The 19951-nt window shown below is 46.3% G+C and overlaps 1 protein-coding gene across 4 annotated transcripts in view; it reads left to right on the forward strand.

The window, feature by feature from the left end:
* Positions 1 to 52: 52 nt before the first annotated feature.
* Hsf1 (heat shock transcription factor 1) overlaps positions 53 to 19951 on the forward strand; it is a 26085-nt gene continuing 6186 nt past the window's right edge. For all 4 annotated transcript variants that reach the window (XM_021183631.1, XM_021183625.1, XM_021183628.1 and 1 more), the window contains exon 1: positions 53 to 400. In XM_021183631.1, coding sequence (XP_021039290.1) covers positions 284 to 400 — 117 coding nt within the window. In that variant the 5' untranslated portion in view covers positions 53 to 283. The remainder of the gene's footprint in view (positions 401 to 19951) is intronic.

The following is a 19951-nucleotide window of genomic DNA, read 5'->3' on the forward strand; positions in this document are numbered from 1 at the left end:
CCCGGGTGAAGCCATCTTGCGCAGGCGTAGGGTGCGGCGGGCCGCCCAAGGGCTGGGCCGGCGAAGTAGGCAGGGGAGATCACGGCGCCTGCGCACAGAGGCTACAGGTCTGGCCCTAGCGAGAGCGCGCCGGTCGCAAGATGGCTGCGGCCATGCGAGGCCTTGCTGTGTGTGCGCAGCGGGCGGCGGAGCGGCCCGGACGGCAGGGGCAGCGACGACACTAGTTCAGCCTTCAGCCACTCTTCTAGAAGGCCACCCCAGCCTCTGCCTGCTTTCGTCCGAGATGGATCTGGCCGTGGGCCCCGGTGCAGCGGGGCCCAGCAACGTCCCGGCCTTCCTAACCAAGCTGTGGACCCTCGTGAGCGACCCGGACACAGATGCGCTCATCTGCTGGAGCCCGGTAGGAGCTGGCATGGGCCGGAGCGGCCTTCGAGGGAGGGTCCTGTGGCGGGAGGGGACCTGCTTCGGAGAAAGCGGCCTGCGAGTTAGTCGGGCTCGCCCGGGTTCAGCCATCCTGGCATCCTAGAGGGAGGACGCGGCTGTCTGGGGAGGAAGTGCGCCCCGCCCCCAGAGCCACTCAGGGAGAGTAGGCCGAGACCCCAAAGCATCCTACATTTCACCCGGACAATAAGGACGGGGCTTCCAGGTCAGGGTCTTTGCTCACAGAGAAATAGTTCCCAGAGTCCGTCTGCCTTTCTGCTTTTTAGGCAATCATTCAGAGTAAGTGGAAGGCCTAAGGAATGCATGGGAGAAGAGCGAGAGTAGGAGTATGTGGAGTCTAAGCTCAGCCCTGATAGTCTCCAGACGCCAGAGCAGTTTTGCCCGGCCCTCCAAGGGCCGTGTCGAACCCTGTTGTGTTGCCTGGCAGCGGACTGTTTACACCGCAGACCCTGTTGGCCCTGCATCTCTGGCTGGCTTGCAGAGGTCGTTCCGTGTTTGTGTCAAGTTGGAAAGTAGAATCTGCTGTTCACATGTGGGTTCTGAGGGCCAGAGCGCGCAGAGCTAGCCGATGGTGGTGGCCTGAAGACAAGCCACCCTGATTCAGTGGGAACCTTGGGAGGGATGGAGGCGGCTAGGTGCCACCACCTTGACCTCCTGCAAGCCAAATCTGGCGGGTCTCTCGGTCTTTGCGGAGCACTGCCCCCTCGCACAAGTTCTTAAGATGGCAAGAATAGAGAAAAGGCCTGGGTGGCAGGTGGAGGCCAAGGCTTCTGGCTCTCAGTTGCCTGTTTGTTTAAACTCTGCTCTGCCTAAAGGGTGCTTGGGAATAAAGAGAAGACTAGAAGGCACGGAACTTCACTTTTCACGAGATGGTCTTTGTGGTCATCCCATGGGCTATCCGTGGGCCGTTCTCTCACTATAGTCCTAGAAAGGCGTAGCATGTTTTCCTGAGTGCCATCTTCAGTTCACAGCCTGTCCTGATTTCATACACGTGGGCAGAGAGCATGATCTTACCTTTCTATCTTTCCCCAACTTTCCCCCTCTGTTTTCTTTGACTGAAGGGGAGCTTTCTTACCTAGGTCCAGTAGGACTACCAGGTAGCCTCTGGAATAGTCTGAGCTATTAGGAAGATCCATCCTGTCTGGTAATATACCTGCTGTTTCTACTTATAAATTGGTACAAATGTGGGCGAGGTGTCAGTGTAGGTTCTTCCAGAACAGGGTGTTCTGATGAGGGCCTCTCAGTGTGAGGATGGATCTGATCTACTCTGTGACCTCCCTCCATCCACACAGCTGCACCTCATCTGTGAGCCTTGTTATCGTGCTGGGAGGCATGGACAAGTAGTCTGTGCCGAGCAGCAGTGGACTGCTATAATATGTGCTGTAAGCACTGCTGTAAGCAGTGGAGCTGGTATAAGAGACAGTGGCCAGTGGAAGCTGGCGTGACCCTGAGTGCAAAAACCAAGCTCTTACGTAGAAGTGGAAAAAAGAAAACCCTTGTCTAGGCCAGCCAGGGACAGCAGAGCTTCTTGGATCTGGCTGTCCGTTCACAGGTAGGAATCCATGCTCCTGACCCGTGTCCTGTGGGGCATGTACATTGTCTTGGTAGCCTCTTAACAGCGTTCCCTGCGGGCCCACTGATCAGGAGGTTTGGGGTCCACATTCTTACTCTTGAGTGACTTGCAGATAAAAATTGTCTTACCCTTCTTAGGCATATCCTCCTCCTCGAGGGAGCAGGAGCCTGTCTAGCCCCAAAAGTCTTTGACTGAGCTTTGCTCGGTTCGGCTCCTCATTCCTGCTACAAGGAGACAGAACAGATCGCTACCTTCTTTCAGTTCTGTGGTACTCCACTCCCGATCCCCGGCCCGTCTTCAGTTACAGGTGCTCCACAAGAACTCAGACAGGTCCCACGGGACAGCACACCCTTGACTAGATTTAGGATCTCAGTAAGATCCCTGCAGGCGTGTGAACGTGGGTGTGATGGTCCTCTCTCAGTAGGCTTCTCTTTACCCTGTACCAAAGGTGCCTCCAGATTCCGTGCCCAGAGATGCAACAAGTAGGTCGGGACACTTGGCTAAACAGTGAATCCATAGGGTCATTTCTCAATCCTGGCTTTCTCTGTGTGCTTCCTGTGTCCGTCCCCTCAGTAAGACTCTTGCTAGGATTGTTGGAGAGCCACCTCGGTGCATTTTGAAATGGGGAATGAAGCCCAAATAAAAAAGCCAAAGCTTAGAACCTGTATCTAGCTTTATCCAAATTTTGTAAGATCATTTTGCCCCACCCATTTTAGAAATATTAAAAAGAAACATGAGAAATACGTTTGTCTAACTCAAAAGAGTACAGATGGTGGTAGTTTGTGTGTGTGTGTTTTAATTTTCTTCTAGTTTTTAGAAGGTGAATGTTTTTGTGTGTGGTGTGGTTTTGTGTGGTGTGTGTGTGTGTGTGTGTGTGTGTGTGACACTGAACTTGGAACTTGCCTTTAGTCAGCTTGACTGGCTGGTCAGCAAACCCCAACAATCATTTCGACTCCACACGGTGCTGGGCCTGCAGACATGCACAGCCACACCCAGCTTTGCATGGGTACTAGGAAATCCAAATTCAGACTCGCATGCTTCCTACTTAACCATCTCTCCATCTCCTGAGCGTGTGTTTAACCTGCTACCCAACCCAAGCATTGTCGTTCTACTAGGTGTGAAGAGATGGAGACCAGGCCCCACCTGGTTTGTCCTGACTTTGGTCTGCTAGCCCCAGGAGCTACCTGAGGGGCTTGAGAATCAGGAAGAGGCCACGTGATTTGTGCCAAGCAAGTGCTGGGGCTGGGGGAGACTGAAGCCTTAAATAGTCGGAGGTAAAAAAAAAGAAAAAAAGGAATGAAGTCTCGTTTTTAAGACATCCCCTGTTCTTTGGTAGCCTTTCCAGTACCAGATCTTCTTGAATTTTGTTGCTAGGTGCCTCTCTGGTCTCACCCTAATCCAGCCCAGTGATGCGATTCTCTTCTCTGAGAACAGCAATGGCTGTGGGTTGAGCCTCTGGGGGAACCCTGTCATTGAAGAAACTGGAACCACTGAGCAAGGGTTCTTGAATACCAGTGCTCGCTCTTACAGCCACAGTGGAAGAGCTGGGTCCCGGGGTAGGCTGTTGGAGACCAAGTAGTCTGTGCACTGATACAGGAGCAGGGCACCCATCCGCCTTAGTATTCTTCATGGGATCACATGAAGCATGTTAAAGCAGAGGCTCAGCCATGGTTGGCATCCAGAACTCCTAGGACAAGCAGGGCCACTCCCGTTATCCAGGCTCTGACAGCCAGGTGAGCTCATTCTCAGATGGTCAACAGGAACTAACAGGCCCAGTGGCCCCTCCCTTACATACCTGGCAGCCGACTCAGAATGTCAGAGGTCATGTATACCAGAGGTGAGTTGTGATGTGTGCTGCAGGTTCCGGAGGCTCTGGTACTTCCAGCAGTAACAACAGTCAGGCAGTGTGTTGCACAACAGTCTTCATCCGGCCACTTCTATTACAGATGAAAACTAAGGTAAAGAAGCTTGGCTTAGAGCTAAAAAAATCCAACTCAAACTCAACCAGCTATTGCTCACTACCTGTCTCTGTCAGGTACTCTGTCTGTCTGTCTGTCTAGTGTGCATGTCAAGTATCATCAATAGTCACTCTCCACCTTGAGTTTGTGTGTATGTGTGTGTATGTATGTATGTGTTTATGTATATATATATATATATTTGTTTTATGTAAATATGTGTTTTACTTCTATATACCACATATAAATCTGGTCTCTGCAGAGGTCAGAAGAAGGTGTCATATCCCCTGGAACTTGGGTCACAGGTGGCTGTGAGCTGCCATGCAGGTGCTAGCAATCAAACCCAGGCCTCGGGAAGCCCCCAGTAAGGTAATCTGCTCTCCAGCCCCTCCGCCATGTTTCCTGAGGCCAAGAGAGCTCTCTGATGCAGCAGGCTGGCTGGCCAGGGCTCCAGGGCTCCGCTTGCCTCTGCCTCTCCAGTGCTGGGACTGCCTGTGCTCGCCACTATGCTGGCATTTGTGTGTGTGCTAATTCTTTTTCTGATTTGATTTTGTTTTTGTTTTTGAAACAGGGTCCATCTGTGTAGCCCTGTCCTGGAACTCGGGTAGACCAAGCTGACCTCAAACTGAAAGGGCTCCTCCTACCTCTGCCTCCCGACTGCTGGGATTAAAGATGTGCACCATTTCTGGCCCCTGTCTTTCATTTCAAGATTTCTTGCTGGGCATGGTGGTTCATGCCTTTAATCCCAGTATTCAGGAGGCAGAGACAGGTAGATCTCTGTGAGTTTGAGAGCAGCCTGGTCTACATAATGAGTTCCAGGATAGCCAGGGCTACACACAAAAGACCCTGCCCCCCCCAATATTATTTTATGTGTATGGATATTTTGCTAGCACACAGTAACTATGGAGGCCAGAAGAGGTTATCAGGCTCTATGGAGCTGGAATACAGACAGTTGTTGGCCACCAAGTATATCTGGGCCTGAACTTAGGTCTTCTGCAAAAACAAGTGCCCTTGACTGCAGAATGGGTGCTGGAGTTATGTAAGCACTTTACTTACTGAGCTAACTATCTCTTCAGCATTGATGATGGGATGTGTGTGTGTGTGTGTGTCCTGTGGCAGTGTACAGGTAGATGTCAAATGACATCTTTAGGAAATCAGTTCTCTCCCACTGCCATGTGGGTTTCAGGGATCAAACTCAGCTCTTCAGGCTTGGTGGCAAGTGCCTTTGTGCATAGAGCCATCTCACCAGCCCTCCTTTTACCTTTTTAAAGCAGGGTCTCACTAATTGACCCAACTGACATTGAATTTGTGATCTTCCTGTCTCCGTCTCTCAAGTAGCTAGGATTTCAGGCCTGTTCCTTCAGTTTTTCCTGGTCTCTTGCTTTCTTAGTTTGATCCCCCAGTCACTTTTGCTGTGACCAGCAGGCTCATAGTCAGAACGTCATTTGGGATTTGTACCTGAGGGTCCCTCCTTACCTCTCCACAGAGAAAGGAACCTGCAGAGATCTGCACGCTGATGGACTCTGTGATCTGACCTGTATACTTCTTCCTTCCGGGTAGGAGAAAGGGGTAGGGATTCAGAGAGATCCAGGAGCCAGAGGTCACTGCAGGTCTCCTTGGAAGAACAGATCCTCTGTGTTGTAGCATGCCTGCTAGAGGACTGTAGACATGCTAGAACATAGTTCTTCACTGAAAGCGTATCCAGCCTAGGGTTAGATCACTTAGGAAAGAGTAGGTATGTAGACAGGGAAAGCCAGAGTTTCGGGGTATGGATGTACCACTCTAGAGGGGAGAAACAGCTCTCTTTGGATCACAGTGACGAGGCTAGGGCCTGCCTCTGGCAGCTGAATTTCTTCAAGCACGAAAAGGAGGCTAGCCTCACAGTCTGTTAGAGCAGAGGTACTCAGCCCCTGAGTACTCAGCCCCTGAACTTGGTGCCTACAAGTCCTGCCAAGCTCTTGATTCCAACCTTGCACACCGCATGGTAAACAGAGTTGACTGGGCCGTGTGTGGTGGCAGCAGAGGTTGGAGTTGCAGGTGGCTGAGATGAAAAGGAATGTGCCGACCCTGACACTTGTTTCAGTTCTCTAGCTTGCTGCTCCTAAAGCCCTAGCTTCTAGGACCCAGGAAATGGCCAGGCAGCTAAGCTCAAGAGAGGGGGCAAATACATCATCAGCCTCATCTGTGGAGATAGAGAGAAACTAAAATGGCAAGGACTGTGACTGGCAGTCACTCAAAGAGCAGGTGACACACTTCATGGAACACCATGGCTGTTAAGCTTCTGGAATCATGGAACCTTTGAGAAAATATGCATAGTTTCAGGTTGGCTCTGTATAAAATCTATTCAGACAGAATTTTATATGTATTTCAAGTTGTTGGTCTGTAGAAAATAAGATGACAGACTGGGAATAAGAGTCACTGCTTACTGACAGCTGTATGTCAGGTTACTAGCCAGGTTAGACAACCACTTCTGCCTGGTCATGGCTCCCTTAATTCCACTGACAGATTTCCACTGTATACAACAAGTTATAACACCCCTTTCTAAAACTGCTCATGGTCAGCAAAAGAGGACCCGTAAGCCACTGAGGTACAGAGATAAACATTGGCTTCATCACAACTTCACCAGCTAGCCCTTAGAAAATCATAATAGCTATTAAGGAGTAAAAAAACAAAACAAAACATTGAGCAGCTCTCGGGCATTAGAAAGTAGATAAAAACTGAGGCAAGTCCACATTAAACCTTAATAAAATACAAATAGGAAGAAGTAAGACTGACTGTTGAAAGATAGCAGGATGATTTATGTAGAAAGTCCTAAAGAACCTACACAGCCGGTTGTGAGCTCACAAGACCCAAGGTCAGTACACAGAAGTGAATTCTACATCTACATATGAACAGTGAATTATCATTGAACTGTGGCAGGACTGAAGAAAAGGCTCAGCACGTAAGTGCTTCCTGATCTTACAGAGGACCCAGTTCCCATACCCGTGACAGGGCAGCTGGCAAGCGCCTGTCACTCTACTCCAGGGATCTGAGACCCTCGCCTGGCCTCTTCAGGCGCGTACACATGCACATGATCTTTTTTTCTCTTAGTGAAATATTTTTAGTAGGATCAGAAAACACAGCAAGTCTTGGGCAGCCCTGTGAGCAGGCAAGGGCTCCATCCTGAGGTGGAAATAGAGTGTGTCCTGAGTCCTGAGCGTAGATGGTGAAAGCCACCCAGAGTGCACTGCTGTTCTAGTCCAGAGCCGTTCACAAGGCCCTGAGTCCTCCAGAGCCTGCAGGAGGACACTCTTCCTTGCGATTCCCACTGTGGTTGCTGCTATTCCATGGTTAATCGTGGTTTAGCTGCATGGTTCCAGTCTGTCTGTCATTGCTTGGCATTCCCCCTGAGTGACTAACTTTATTTTTATTTGGCTGTCTTCTTGTAAGAACATTAGTCCATTCAAATTGAGGATCCACTGTTTTCTAGTGTGATATCCCATCTGCAACAACCCTATCCACAGATAGTTGTGATATCCCATCTGCAACAACCCTATCCACAGATAGTTGCATTCTGAGGTATGGAGGGTAGGGCTTGGATGTATCGCTCTCTTTTTTTTTTTTTTTTTGTATAGAATAGAGTTTATTCAGGGCATGGGGAGGGGCAGTAAGAGGGTAGCAGAGGCAGAGAAAGGCAGAGAGAAGGAGTAGCAAAGTAGAGGCCGGCCATGACCACGTGGAGAGAGGGGGAGGGGAAGAGGGATAGGGAGGGGGCAAGAGGCTAGAGAGAGAGGAACAAAAGAGCCTCCCCCATTTTTTAGACCCCTTATTCCTCTCCCCCACCCCTTCTGCAACCCTTCTTCCCACTATTGTACCATTGCACAGATCTTTTCTTTTGTTTATTTTTCCGTTATAACCCCCTGAATTCAGTTAGTCTTGTTTGTACATGCACAGGTGTGAGGCATTATTGGATTATAGGTAACTCACCATTGTACACCCCTTAAGAACAATGGCTCTACCCTCTCCTCCTCCCCCAGCAGCCACTACCAACCAGTAGCTCCTCAGCCTTGGCAGTGCTTCCTGTGCCCCTTCCCTGTCTGTGCTGGAATGTTAGCAGTCTCTCCTGATAACAGGCCAGCAACAGCTGCCATGCGTTCATCAATGCCATGGCCAAGTCATGTCCCATCTGCCCGTTTGTACATTCTTTCAGCTCTTTCATCAGTGACGTTCCCTGAGCCTTGGTGTGGAGTAGAGTGGTCCAGATGTCTCCCTTAGGCCTGGGCACTGAACAGTCATTCGTTGAGTCTACCTTAACTATTGACCACTGGCAAGAATAAATTTTGAGGGGGGAGGGTATGGGGGACTTTTGGGATAGCATTGGAAATGTAAATGAAGAAAATACCTAATTAAAAATATTAAATAAATAAATAAATTTTTTAAGCAAAGGTTGAGAACAGAGTTAATCTATGGATATAAATATAAATATTTAGAAGACAATTTGATAACATGCCCAGTTTGCAAGCATCAGTACTAGATTCCCCCAGGGACTTAAATCCCCAGTCATGGCCAGTCATGACCAGGTTTACAGTATCAGGCATAAATTTGAGTAGGCCTCAAACTCAAAGGGGTTGCTTACTGCCATATATTCTTGTCACTGTTGTACAACGGTTGCCTAGGTCAGGGTTGTAGGATACAGGTCCTTCTAAGCAGCACCCATGGATGAGGCATGAGAGCTTGCTAACAGGAGTACATTTCTCCATGAGCTCCAGCTTGATCTCTCTGTCTTGTAACCAAAGTATGCGGTATCGTCAACAATAAAGATGTTTTGGGTTATTTGTTGTTTTCTGTGTTTTAGTTTTTGGTTTTTGCACACAGGGTTTCTCTATGTAGCCCTGACTGTCCTGAACCTAACTCTGTAGACAGGCTGACCTTGAACTCAAAGAAATCCACCTGCCTCTGCCTCCTGCGTTCTGGGATTAAAGATGTGCACCACCACCTGGCTGGGATGACATTCTTACCAGACTGTCTCTACAGTGAGAGCATTGTCACAAGCAGTTATTACCTGCATCGTGCCCAGTGCCCTCATTTTTCTTTCCTATAAAAAAAAAAAAAAAGATTATTTATCATGTGTGTGCGCGTGTGCCTGCTCGAGCTCATGTGCAGGAGCCCATGGAGGTCAAAAGGCATTTGATGCTGTGCTGGAGTTACAGTGCTTGTGTGCTGCCTCAAGCTCAGATATCTGCTTGCTGCTGTCTTCTGAGGGCATGCCTTACACCCGCCATCCCCAACTTTGATTTTGTTTTGGTGGGGGTGGTGGGTGGCGGCGGCGGCAGCTGTTGTTGATTTGGGTTGGGTGGTTTTGTTCGGTTGATTTTTTTTTTTTAAGATTTATTTATTTATTTTTATGTAAGTACACTGTAGCTGTCTTCAGATGCACCAGAAGAGGGCATCAGATCTCATTATGGGTGGTTGTGAGCCACCATGTGGTTGCTGGGATTTGAACTTTGGACCTTCGGAAGAGCAGTCGGGTGCTCTTACCCACTGAGCCATCTCACCAGCCCCTCGGTTGGTTTTTTTGAGATAGGGTCTCACTGTCCATTTCACAGACTTATTTGTCAGATGTATGCTAGCAAGGAATTTTTCCAGTTCTGAAGCTGCTGCTTTACTCACTTAACAGCTTCCTTTGCTATGTGAGGTCCTGCTTGTCAGTTATTGGCCTTATTTCCTGAGCCACTGGCTTCCTCTTGAAAAACTCCTTACCTAAAATACAGCCAACTTGCTTATGGTGAATGATCTTTTAAATGTGTTCTTAAATTCAGTTCGCAAGAATGTTTGCATCTATATTCATCACTGAAATTGGTCTGTAATTATTTAGAGGGGAGGAGGCGGGGCTCAGGACAGCCCCTGTGCATCAGCCCTGGATGTCCTGGGACGCGCTCTATAGACCAGACTGGCCTTGAAGTGCTGGGACTAAAGGCGTGCACCGCCACTGCCCGGCTTCTTTTTACTTATTCTTACACAATGGTTTCAGCCTGAGCCTCCCCTCCTCCGTCTACTCCCCCCTCTCTCCTAGATCTACTATTCCTCCATTTCCTTTCAGAAAAGAGCAAGCATCCCAGTAATAGGATCTGAACACAGCATAACATGATCCCAGTAAGACTAGGCACAAACCCCCACATCGAGGTGCAGTGAGGCGACCCTGCAGGAGGAAAAGGGTCCTAGGAAGGCAAGAGACAGACACTCCCACTCTTAGAAGCCACAGCATGTTTGCAGGAGGCCTAGTGCAGACCCTCGCAGGCTCTGTGACTGCCCCTCAGTCTGTGTGAGCCCCTTTGGGTCCTTCTTAGTTGATTCTGTGGTCTGTGTTCTCCTGGTGTCCTTGACCTCTGTGACTCCTAGAGTCCTCCCTCCTCCTCTTCCAAGGACTTCCTCAAGTTCCATGTTTGGATATGTTGGTCTCTGCATCTGCATCTATCAACTAACTGCTGGAGAAAGCCTCTGATGATGATTGAGCAGGATATCATTAGCAATCATTTCATTGCCTTTTTTTTTTTTTTTTTTTTTGGTAAGTCATGGCCATCCTGGCAATGTTGGGCATGGGCTTCCTTTCATGGTTTGGGCCTCAAGTTTGAGCAGTCATGGGTTGGCTACTCCCACATGCTTTGCAGGCAGAACAGGTGTCACCGTACCACCACTGGCAGCCTTACCTGGTGTCTTAGGGTTTCCACTGCTGTGAAGAAACACCATGACCAAGGCAACTCTTATGAAGGACAACATTTAATTGGGGCTGGCTTACAGTTTCAGAGGTTCAGTCCATTATCATCATGGCAGGAAGCATGGCAGCGTGCAGGCAGGCATGGTGCAGGAGGAGCTGAACCTTCTACCTCTTGTCCTGAAGCTATCTAGAAGACTGGCTTCCAGGCAGCTAGGAGGGTAGGGTCTCAAAGCCTATCCCCTCAGTGACACACTTCCTCTGACAAGGTCACACCTTCTAATAATGCCACTCCCTGAATATACCAAGCATATTCAAACCACCACATCTGGTTACAGGACATGGCTAGGTCAGGCTCCATATCCCCCATTGCTAGGAGTCCTTGCTAGGGTCACCATCATAAGCTTTCACTGCTCTGTTTCCACAACACCCCCTAAACGACCTCTAGTCCAGTCATCTCTTCTTCCGATCCTCCTTCCCCAACCTGACTCCTCTTCTCATGCACACACTCCTCCACTCCACTTCCCATGGAGACTCAGCTGTGCCCCTTGAGCCCTCCTAATTACTTAGTCTCTCTAGGTTTCTGGATTCTATTGTGATTATCCTTAACAGCTAATATCCACTTATAAGTGAATCTTTCTGGGTCTGGATTGCTTTGTTCAGGGTGATTTTTTTTTTTCTAGTTTTATCTATTGCCTGAAATTTTGATGATGTCATTTTTTCCTAACAGCTGCATAATACTCCCATGATATAAATACAGCACACGTTCTTTACCCATTCTTCAGTTGAGAGACATCTAGGTTCTTTGCAGATTCTGGCTATCACAAATGAAGCTGCTATGAGCATGGTAGCAGGTGTCCTTGTGGGATGGTGGAGCGTCTTTTGGGTATGTGCCCAGGAGTGGTATAACTGGGTCTTGAAGTAGAACTATTCCAAGTTTTCTGAGAAAACACTAAATTGATTTCCAAAGTGATTGTACAAGTTTGTACTCCCATCAGCAATGGAGGAGTGTTCCCATTACTCCACATCTTCAACAGCATGTGCTATCATTTGAGTTTTTGATCTTAGCCATTCTGACCGGTAGAAGATGGAATTATTTTGATTTGCATTTCCCTGATGAACTGAGGACTTGAACATTTCTTTAAGTGCTTCTCGGTTATTTGAGATTCCTTTGTTGAGAATTCTGTTTAGCTCTGTAACCCATTTTTAAGTAGGGTTATTTGTGTTGTTGGTGTCTACCTTCTTGAGTTCTTTATAAATTTTGGATATTAGCTCTTTGTAGGGCTAGATGTAGGGTTGGTGAAGATCCTTTCCCAGTCTGCAGGCTACCGTTTTGTCCTTTGCCTTACAGAAGCTTTTCAGTTTCATGAGGTCCCATGTATCAGTTGTTGATCTGAGAGCCCGAGCCACTAGTGTCTGTTCAGGAAGTTGTCTCCTGTACCAGTGAGTTCAGGGCTATTCCCCACTTTCTTCTCTATTAGATTTACTGAATCTGGTTTTATGTTGAGGTTCTTGATCCACTTGGACCTGCGTTTTGTGCAGGGTGATAGATAAGGATCTATTTGCAGTATTCTGCATGTAGGCATCCAGGTAGACCAGCACCATTTGTTGGAGATGATTTTTTTCCATTGTATGGTTTTACCTTCTTTTGTCAAAAATCAACAGTCCACAGATGTGTGGGTTTATTTCAGGGTCTTTGATTCGATTCCATTGATCAACATGTCTGTTCTTATATCAATAGCAATCAGTGTTTATTACTATTCTGTAGTACAGCTTGAGGTCAGGGATGGATGATTCTTTTATAGTTCAGGATTGTTTCAGCTATCCTGGGGTGTTTGTTTGTTTGTTTGTTTGTTTGTTTTTCCATATGAAATTGAGAATTGTCCTTTCAAGGCCTGTGAAGAAGTATGTTGGATTTTTGATGGGGATTGTATTAAATGTGTAAATTGCTTTCAGTAGGATAGCCATTTTTACTGTGTTAATTCTACTGATCCATGAGAAGATCTTTCCATGATATTTCCTCCAATTTCTTTCTTTAAAGACTTGACTTTTTGTTATACAAGTCTTTCATTTCGTTGGTTAGGGTTATCCCACAATATTCTGTAATTTTTGTGACTCTTGAGAAGGGTGTTGTTTTCCTGACTTCTTTCTTAGTCTGTTTGTCATTTGTATATAAGAGGGCTACAGGTTTTTGGTTGGTTGGTTGGTTGGTTGGTTGGTTGGTTGGTTGGTTTTTAGGTAATCTTATATCCAGCTTTTTTGCTGAAGGTAGATTGTTTGTTTGTTTGTTTGTTTGTTTGTTTCAAAACAGGATTTGTCAGTTAGCCCTGTCTGGAACTCACAGAGATTGGCTGCCTCTGCCTCTCAGGTGCTGAGATTAAAGAGACACTTGGCTTTATCTGTGCTTTTATCTGCTTTGGGTATGAGGATAATACTTTACTAACAAGAGTTTGGTTAGGGCTGGAGAAACAGCTCAGTGGCAAAGAGTGTGTACTCCTCTTACAAGGGGTCCAAAGTTCTGTTCCCAGCACCTGCATCACACAGCTCATGACTGCCTATAACTCCAGCTCCAGAGGGATCCAGTCTCTCTGGCCTCCGTGAGCACCTTCACTCATGTGCACACACTCAAACAGATCTGCATCACAATAGGAAAGTGTACTTGGGTGGTGCTCCTTCCTTTGATGTCTTCTAGAATAGTCTGAAAAGCTTTGGTGTCAGTTCTTTGTAAATCTGGTAAAATGTACCAATAAACCCACCATCCTGGATATTCTATGTCTTTTGGAAGCTTTTTAATTACTGCTTGAATTTCACTTTTTGTTATAGATCTAGATTACTTATCTTGATTTAATTCAGGTGGGTGATATGTGTCTCAGAATGACGGTCCATCTTTTCCTTTTAGCTAGTTGGTCAGAGGTTTGTCAAGCTTTTTAAAAAAAAAAAAATATATATATATATATATATTTTTTAATATGAGTACACTGTAGCTGTCTTCAGACACACCAAAAGAGGGCATCAGATCCCATTACAGATGGTTGTGAGCCACCATGTGGTTGCTAGGAATTGAACTCGGGACCTTTGCAGGAGCAGTCAGTGCTCTTAACCTCTGAGCCATCTCTCCAGCCCTTGTCAAGCTTTTTATTTGCTTTGTTTTATTTTGCTTAGACAGAGTCTTTCTACATAACCCTGGCATCCTTGAAATTCACAATATAGACTAGGCTGGCCTTGAACTGACAGACATCCACCTGCCTCTGCCTCCCACCCAAGTACTGGGATTAAAAGTATGTGCCACCATGCCTAGCAGTGGGTTTGTCCTCCTTATCCTTTCAAAGAACCCCCTCTTCTTTTTTTTTTTTTTTTTCATTCTATATATTCAACTTTTTTGGTTTTGTTTGGCCTTTTAGATTTTTTTTTTCTCCATTTCACTAATTTCTAAACTAAGATTAAATAAAGAGTTGAGGTTTGGCTTATTTTTTTTTCTGGGGCTCTAAAATGTATCATTAAGTTACTTATTTGAGATGTATACTAACGCCTGACATTTTGTTGGTTTTGTAGTATTTGGGTTTTTTCCTTTCTGTCTTTTTTTTTTTTGATTTTTAATATTTTTATTACATATTTTCCTCAATTACATTTCCAATGCTATCCCAAAAGTCCCCCATAGCGCCCCCCACTTCCCTACCCACCCATTCCCATTCTTTTGGCCCTGGCATCCCCCTATATTGGGGCATATAAAGTTTGCAAGTCCAATGGGCCTCTCTTTCCATTGATGGCCGACTAGGCCATCTTTCGATACATATGCAGCTAGAGACAAGAGCTCCGGGGTTCTGGTTAGTACATCATGTTGTTCCAACAATAGGGTTGCAGATCCCTTTAGCTCCTTGGGTACTTTCTCTAGCTTCTCCATTGGGAGCCCTGTGATACATCCAATAGCTGACTGTGAACATCCACTCCTGTGTTTGCTATTCCTTTCTGTCTTAACTGCTCTTCTAGTCTGCTGTGACGTATTCCTTCCTTTGGCCTCATGGATGGCCTTCTTTCCCTTGAGGGACTCCTTGAAGTGTGTTCTGTAGCTGTCGCTGACTGTGAGCTCCTTTGCACAGTTTTGTTTCTTCTTCCACTATGCCACATAGGGTTGCTGGAGAGAGCAGTCTGGATTGACTTGAAAACTTGAAATACATCCTTCTAGCTGGGTTGTGGTATACACCTTTAATCCCAGCATAGGTGGGTCTCTGTGAGGTCAGGTCTAGCCTGGTCTACAGAGTTCCAGGACAGCCAGGGCTACACAGAGAAACTCTGTCTTAAACCCCTCCGCTCCCCACCCCCTGGCCAAGAAAACAAAACAAAACAAAAATAACTCCTTTTACAGTTGCTCAAGTGAATTAAGTACTAAATACAGCCTCCATTGGTATTCTAGAGTAGTGTTTTCATGGAACCTACACGCGTCTCCCCATGTAGTGTACACTGTTCCTGGATGGTCTATAGTAACCACTGTGACATAAACGCTATGTGGATACTTTGTGTCGATTTGGATAGTTGCTAATGGCAAAACCAAGCCTGTCCGTGTGAAGTGCTGAGACAGTTCCTTTAGTACCTTAAGTTGCCTGTTGGTAGAAACCAGAGGTAGGGAATTTTTTTCAAAAGTAATTTCCAGTCATATCTTTATCTCCTGTTTCCCTATTTTCTTTCATCTATTAAAAAAAAATTGTAGGCTGAAGAGATGTCTCAGCAGTTAAGAGCACTGACTGCTCTTCCAGAGATAACTACATGATGGTTCACAACCATCTGTAATGGGAGTCCAATGCCCTCTTCTGGTGTCTGAAGATAGCTACAGTGTACTCACATATAATAAGTAAATCTTTTTTTTAGAAAACGCTCCCTTATTTTTTATTTTTTTATCCTTGCGTCCTTGCACTCGAATGTACTGTTACGCTCACTGGTGAGCATTCCACGGTGGGTTTGCTGCAGACTCTCCCTCGGGACAGTTACTGTTAGTAATGTTCTGCTTAATGCTCCTTCTTTTGCTGCTTCAAACATTATTTCCTTGTTTCTCTGAGCATATTTATTGTTTTACGTGTCTGAGTGTTTTACCTGCCTATATGAAAGTGCACTGCATTCATGCCTGGTGCCCATGGAGGCCAGAAGAGGGTGCCAGATCCCCTGGAACGGGAGAGAGAGATTGCTCTATAGGTGCTCTGTAGGTGCTCTGTAGAGGAGGGAACCTTGTCCTCTGCAGAGCAGCAGCTGCTCTAACTGCTGAGCCATCTCTGTTTACAGCAACATTGTATCTTTGTTAAGTTTATTGTCTTGTCCTTCCTTGTTTTGTTGGTCTTGTTGGTCTTTTCTGTCACTAGTGTATTATGGAACTCAATGGTGGCTAAATCATCTTGCTTGCTTACAGCTTGTGACTTGGCCAGGCTGCTTCAGAAAGACTGCTTCTCCTTGATGACATTCACGGCCTCGAAGTTGTTGCATTCATCATTGAAGCACCAGCAATTACTGCCTGAACTTGCTGCTATTTTATGTAATGCTCTGGGACACGGGTTATTGGGCAGTCAGATCTGGTTAAATTTGTAAGCATTAGTGAGGTGGTCAGGTTGCTTTTCTTGGGGTTATTTCAGTGAGTTCATTGAGCAAAAGCAGATTTGAGTTAGTCTTACATTCTAATCCCAAAGGGCTCTCTTCAGCTTTCTTTTCCCACGTAGGCAGGCTGGCCTGGAGCTCAGCTCCTATAGTGTTGGCGCGCACTAGGCTTGAGCTTTCTAATACTGTTGGACCTCAGGTGAGCTAGACCACCTTCCTCATGGACTGTAGCTGCTGTACTTCTCAGCTGAACACTGTGCATGCTCTGTCCTTCCTGCCGACTAAGGTGAGGGTGGTTGGACCTGGTCTTCTCTGCCCCTGGTACTAGGGCCTCTTACACAGTGGGGTGGAAGACCTGTTCAAGCAGGAATGTGATGATGTTTTTAACCTACAGATAGAGAAGACACATCCTTCCAGAATTTCCTTAAACCTTGGCAGAACTAAGGAGAGGAATCCCTACAATCTGTGCACACCTTCCAGGGCGCAGCACGTGATGTGGTGCAGGCTGTAGTCTGTGAACAGTCACTGATCCAGTGGGTTCTAGTGCTTTCATTGGTTTCTAGCGGTTTCGCTCTTACTTGCTTGATGCATGTGGAACGATTTCAGGGACATTAGTTGATCTAAGCAAGCTTTGTATGTGTTACTGGAGAGGAAGCACTGTCCCAGAGCTCCACAGTCCCAGTCCAGTGAGGCTTTCCTTCCATCTTCAGGGCTATGAATTCCTGATTCCTGACTAGACAATCTTCATCCTGCAGCTAATCAGTGGGTCATCCGCCATCTGTGCTGATGTGGCTGTGAGTCGGCTGCTGGCAAGTCCCTTCCTCCCTGGTGCAGAGTTTGGCAGGTCGATTATGGAGTGACTGTATATGAATCCCTGTTAGTTTTTTCGTGTTTGAAGTTGATTTCGTTTCTTGGATGTTTTTGCATTAAATTTGGTGTGTTATTGATCAGTTTTCCTAACTATAGTCATTTGTCCAGTCTCATCTTCTGAGATACCCATTAAGCATTGAATTCAGGACTGATGATGCCTTATAGGTCTTTCTCAGCTCTGTTCATTGTATTCACTTAGTCACTGTTCTGTTGCTGTGAAGAGACTCCAGGACCACAGCATCTCTTGAAAGAAAGAACATTTCAGGCTGGAGAGATGGCTCAGTAGTTAAGAGCACTGACTGCTCTTCCAGAGGTCCTGAGTTCAAGTCCCAACAACCACATGGTGCCTCACAGCCATCTGTAACGGGGGGTCTGGTGTGTCTGAAAAGCGTGATGGTGGTGTGCTCATATGCATAAAATGAATAAATAAATCTTTAAAAAGAGAGAAAAAAACATTTCATTGGGGGCTTGCTTACAGTTTTAGAGAGTTAGTCTGTCATCATCAAGGCAGGGAGCATGGTGGCATGCATGGTACTACTAGAGTAACTGAAAGCTGTGTCCTGATACAGAAACAGACAGACAGACAGACAGACTGAGTGACTGCGTCTGGAATAGGCTTTTTAAACTTGAAAGCCTGCTCCCAATGGCTATCTTCAGTCTATAACCTCAGTCGGCTCTTCTGTTTTTACCTTCTTGAGTTCCCAGGTGAAGTTTTAACCTGAGTTGTGCTTTACAAATCCAGAATATCAACCTGGTGTTTCCTTTTCGCTTCTTACTGCTTTACTGCGACTCTCCATTAGTAGGACATCATCGTTATACCTAGTCCTTCAATACAGTTCTCCGGGTCTTTGGCCATACTAAAAGTTAGAGTCTGTATTCTCATGAGTCCAACATAGGGAGTTTATTGGTTGCTCTTTTCTTTTCTTTCCTATTATAAACTGTAGCTTTTCTTTTTAATTAAATTTATCTAAAATAAATGGGATTCATAATGGTTAATTCATAATCCAACTGCAAACTCAAGACCAGGGAAGGCCCTTGCAGGCAGCAAGGTCATATCCATATCAGTTTAAGTGTACACATACATGTATAGTTTAAGTGTGCACATACATGTGTATAGAAGTTAGAGGGCAACTTGTGAAGTCAGGTCCCTCCTTCTCCTGTGTGGGTACCAGGGATTGAACCCAGGCTGTCGGGCTTGGCAGTGGTTGCCTGCTGAGCCATCACACCAGTCCCAGCCGAAGCTTTGCTTAAATGCCTTGTTGTTTTTGACTCTGTTAGTATGTGATGGCTGCTGGGAAAGCGCACTGTCCCCTCATCTCTCACTTTTGTCATTGTGTCAGTGTTGGTTCTTGTGACTTCCCTAGACTAACCATGTCCTAATTGTGTTCTTGGTGGCCATTGCACTTTGTCCTTCTGACTTAATTAAGTCGAGCTGAAATTTCCTTTAAAAACTGGAGCCAGTCTTACCTGGGGCCTCTCTGTATGCTGACTCCTATCTTTAACATTTAGCCTGCGAGTGACAACCCAACTTTCTTTCCTGCTTCTCCTTCATGCAAGAGGGAGAGCAAGCTTATGGCCTTCATAGGTCTTCCTGAGCATTCTCACAGCTCTAATGTGTACATAGCCTTTGAATTCCCAAGAATATTTCAGAGTCCATAATGATCCCTCATTCACAGCCTTTCAAGGTTCCTAGCTGCCTTTGCTATATATTATGCAGCTGAGAGCAATCGTCCTCTATGTGCTTCTTTATGTCTCTGTACTGGGACAGCCTCAGGTCCGGCAAAGGCAGCCGGGCAGCCTTACTTTGAGACTCTTCTAGCACCAAGACCTTTTTTTTTTTTTTGGTTTTTCGAGACAGGGTTTCTCTGTGTAGCCCTGACTGTCCTGGAACTCACTTTGTAGACCAGGCTGTCCTCGAACTCAGAAATCCACCTAGCACCAAGACCTTGAGCGAGCTGTCACCCATGTTCTTACTGCTATTGTTTCCATTGGTCTCACAGCTGAGGGGGAAGAATGGGGACTAAACAATTAGTGTAAAGAGCAGAGCCTCTTTCTCTCACTGATACCACACTTCCTACCTGTGCTTTCCCTGCTACTTAGGATCCTCTTCCTCCTGTGTCCACTTGCTCCACTGTTTCTGTTTAAGCCTGTTTCTCTGCTCTATGTGTTGAAAAGAGCCATGGTGCTAATCCAATACCTTAGGATCCTTTTGATTGATTCTGTCTGTATTATAGTTCTCCCACCCCATCGAAGAGACTAGTTCCTTAGCTGATTGGTCTTGCACATCCACGAGAATACTGTCCTCTACCCACTGTGGGGCCTCCCCACTCCAGTATCAAATGCCTCTGAGTTGCCATGGCCCTTCAGCCCCTCCTAGTGGTTCTGACTGTGCTCAGGAAAGCACCAGCGCAGAAGCACAGCCCCAGTATTTAAGTTTTCATCTTAGTTTGAAAAAGAATAAGGTGGTATTTCTGATCAGGACTGTCTTCCAGAGCATCAACAACTTCATTCCTGTTTTGACTGCCACAATTTGGAGCTGTGTGTGTGTGTGTGTGTGTGTGTCCTTGAGCATATATGTGAGTGCCACATGTATGCCAGAGGCCATGAAGGACAAAAAAGGACATCAGGTCACGTAAAACTTGGAATTACTGGCAGTTGTGGGTTGACATATGAGTGCTGGGAAACAAACCCAGGTTCTCTATAAGAATAGTAAGCACTTGAAGCTATGTCTCCAGCTGATCTTAGCTATTATTCTTAAAGAAAAATTGCTGGAGCTGAGACGAAAGGATGGACCATCTAGAGACTGCCACACCCGGGGATCCATCCCATAATCAGCCTCCAAAT

This window comes from Mus caroli, chromosome 15 (assembly GCF_900094665.2).
Source record: "Mus caroli chromosome 15, CAROLI_EIJ_v1.1, whole genome shotgun sequence".
Classification (NCBI taxonomy): Eukaryota; Metazoa; Chordata; class Mammalia; order Rodentia; family Muridae; genus Mus; species Mus caroli.